Source organism: Neophocaena asiaeorientalis, unplaced genomic scaffold, assembly GCF_003031525.2.
Source record: "Neophocaena asiaeorientalis asiaeorientalis breed wild unplaced genomic scaffold, Neophocaena_asiaeorientalis_V1.1 scaffold82, whole genome shotgun sequence".
NCBI lineage: Eukaryota > Metazoa > Chordata > Mammalia > Artiodactyla > Phocoenidae > Neophocaena > Neophocaena asiaeorientalis.
The window spans coordinates 9,848,022-9,848,773 of record NW_020173068.1 but is presented as its reverse complement, the minus strand read 5'-3'; the positions used below and the strand labels follow the sequence as shown (position 1 = coordinate 9,848,773).

General features: G+C 68.5%; 1 protein-coding gene across 1 annotated transcript in view; it reads right to left on the bottom strand.

The window, feature by feature from the left end:
* Positions 1 to 222, bottom strand: part of ACTR5 (actin related protein 5) — a 19,463-nt gene extending 19,241 nt beyond the window's left edge. The window contains exon 1 of the mRNA XM_024743068.1: positions 6 to 222. Within this exon, the coding sequence (XP_024598836.1) occupies positions 6 to 209 (204 nt within the window). The 5' untranslated portion in view covers positions 210 to 222. The remainder of the gene's footprint in view (positions 1 to 5) is intronic.
* Positions 223 to 752: the final 530 nt, after the last annotated feature.

Here is a 752-nt window from a genome sequence, read left to right as displayed (position 1 = left end):
CGCACCTGCAGCCGGGGCTCAGGGCCCGGGTCCGGCCCGGGGCACGCCCAGCCTGCGCGGGCCTGGAACGACCCGTTGTCCAGCACCAGAGGCACCGGCAGTGGCCCGTGCGCCACCGGACCGGCCTCCAGTACCTGATCCGGCGCGGCGCGGGCATCGCGGAATGGGAACACATTCGTAGGCGGCCCGGCTGCACTGACCGCCGCCATCTTTGCGCGCGCGTACTGGCCCCGCCTCTCGCCGTAGCGTCCGCCCAAATGGCGCGAAGCCCCGCCCCCGACGCAGCGCCCGCCCAGATCGCGCGAGACTCCGCCCCCGCGCATCACAGCGGGTTCTCCAAGCCTCCTCTCCTCTCTAAGCCCGGCCGGCCTTTTCACCTAACTCGCCCCTGGTGGCCCAGGCCGCCTTCGGGATCGCTAGGCCCCGCCCTCCCTGGCTGTGGCTTAACCTCGTCCCCAACGTCCGACCTGACCACGCCCCTTCGCTGTAGCCGGGACTCTGGGCCAGGAAGCCCCGCCCCGAGCGCGTAACGCCAAGGGTCCAGCCCCTTCCTGGCCTCCAGAACTGAGCTCCGCGGGGCTCCCTATTCCGCTTAGCAACGCCCTATTTGCTGGGTATCATCTTCAACCGCCGTTGGCTCTGCCCCCACGTGATTACGTCGCCGTTAGCCTTGCTGTCAAGGAAACAAACTCGGGGGTACCGACCGCTCAATTTCTTGACCGAGGAGCTCGCTACTCAGACGTGTTCACTTT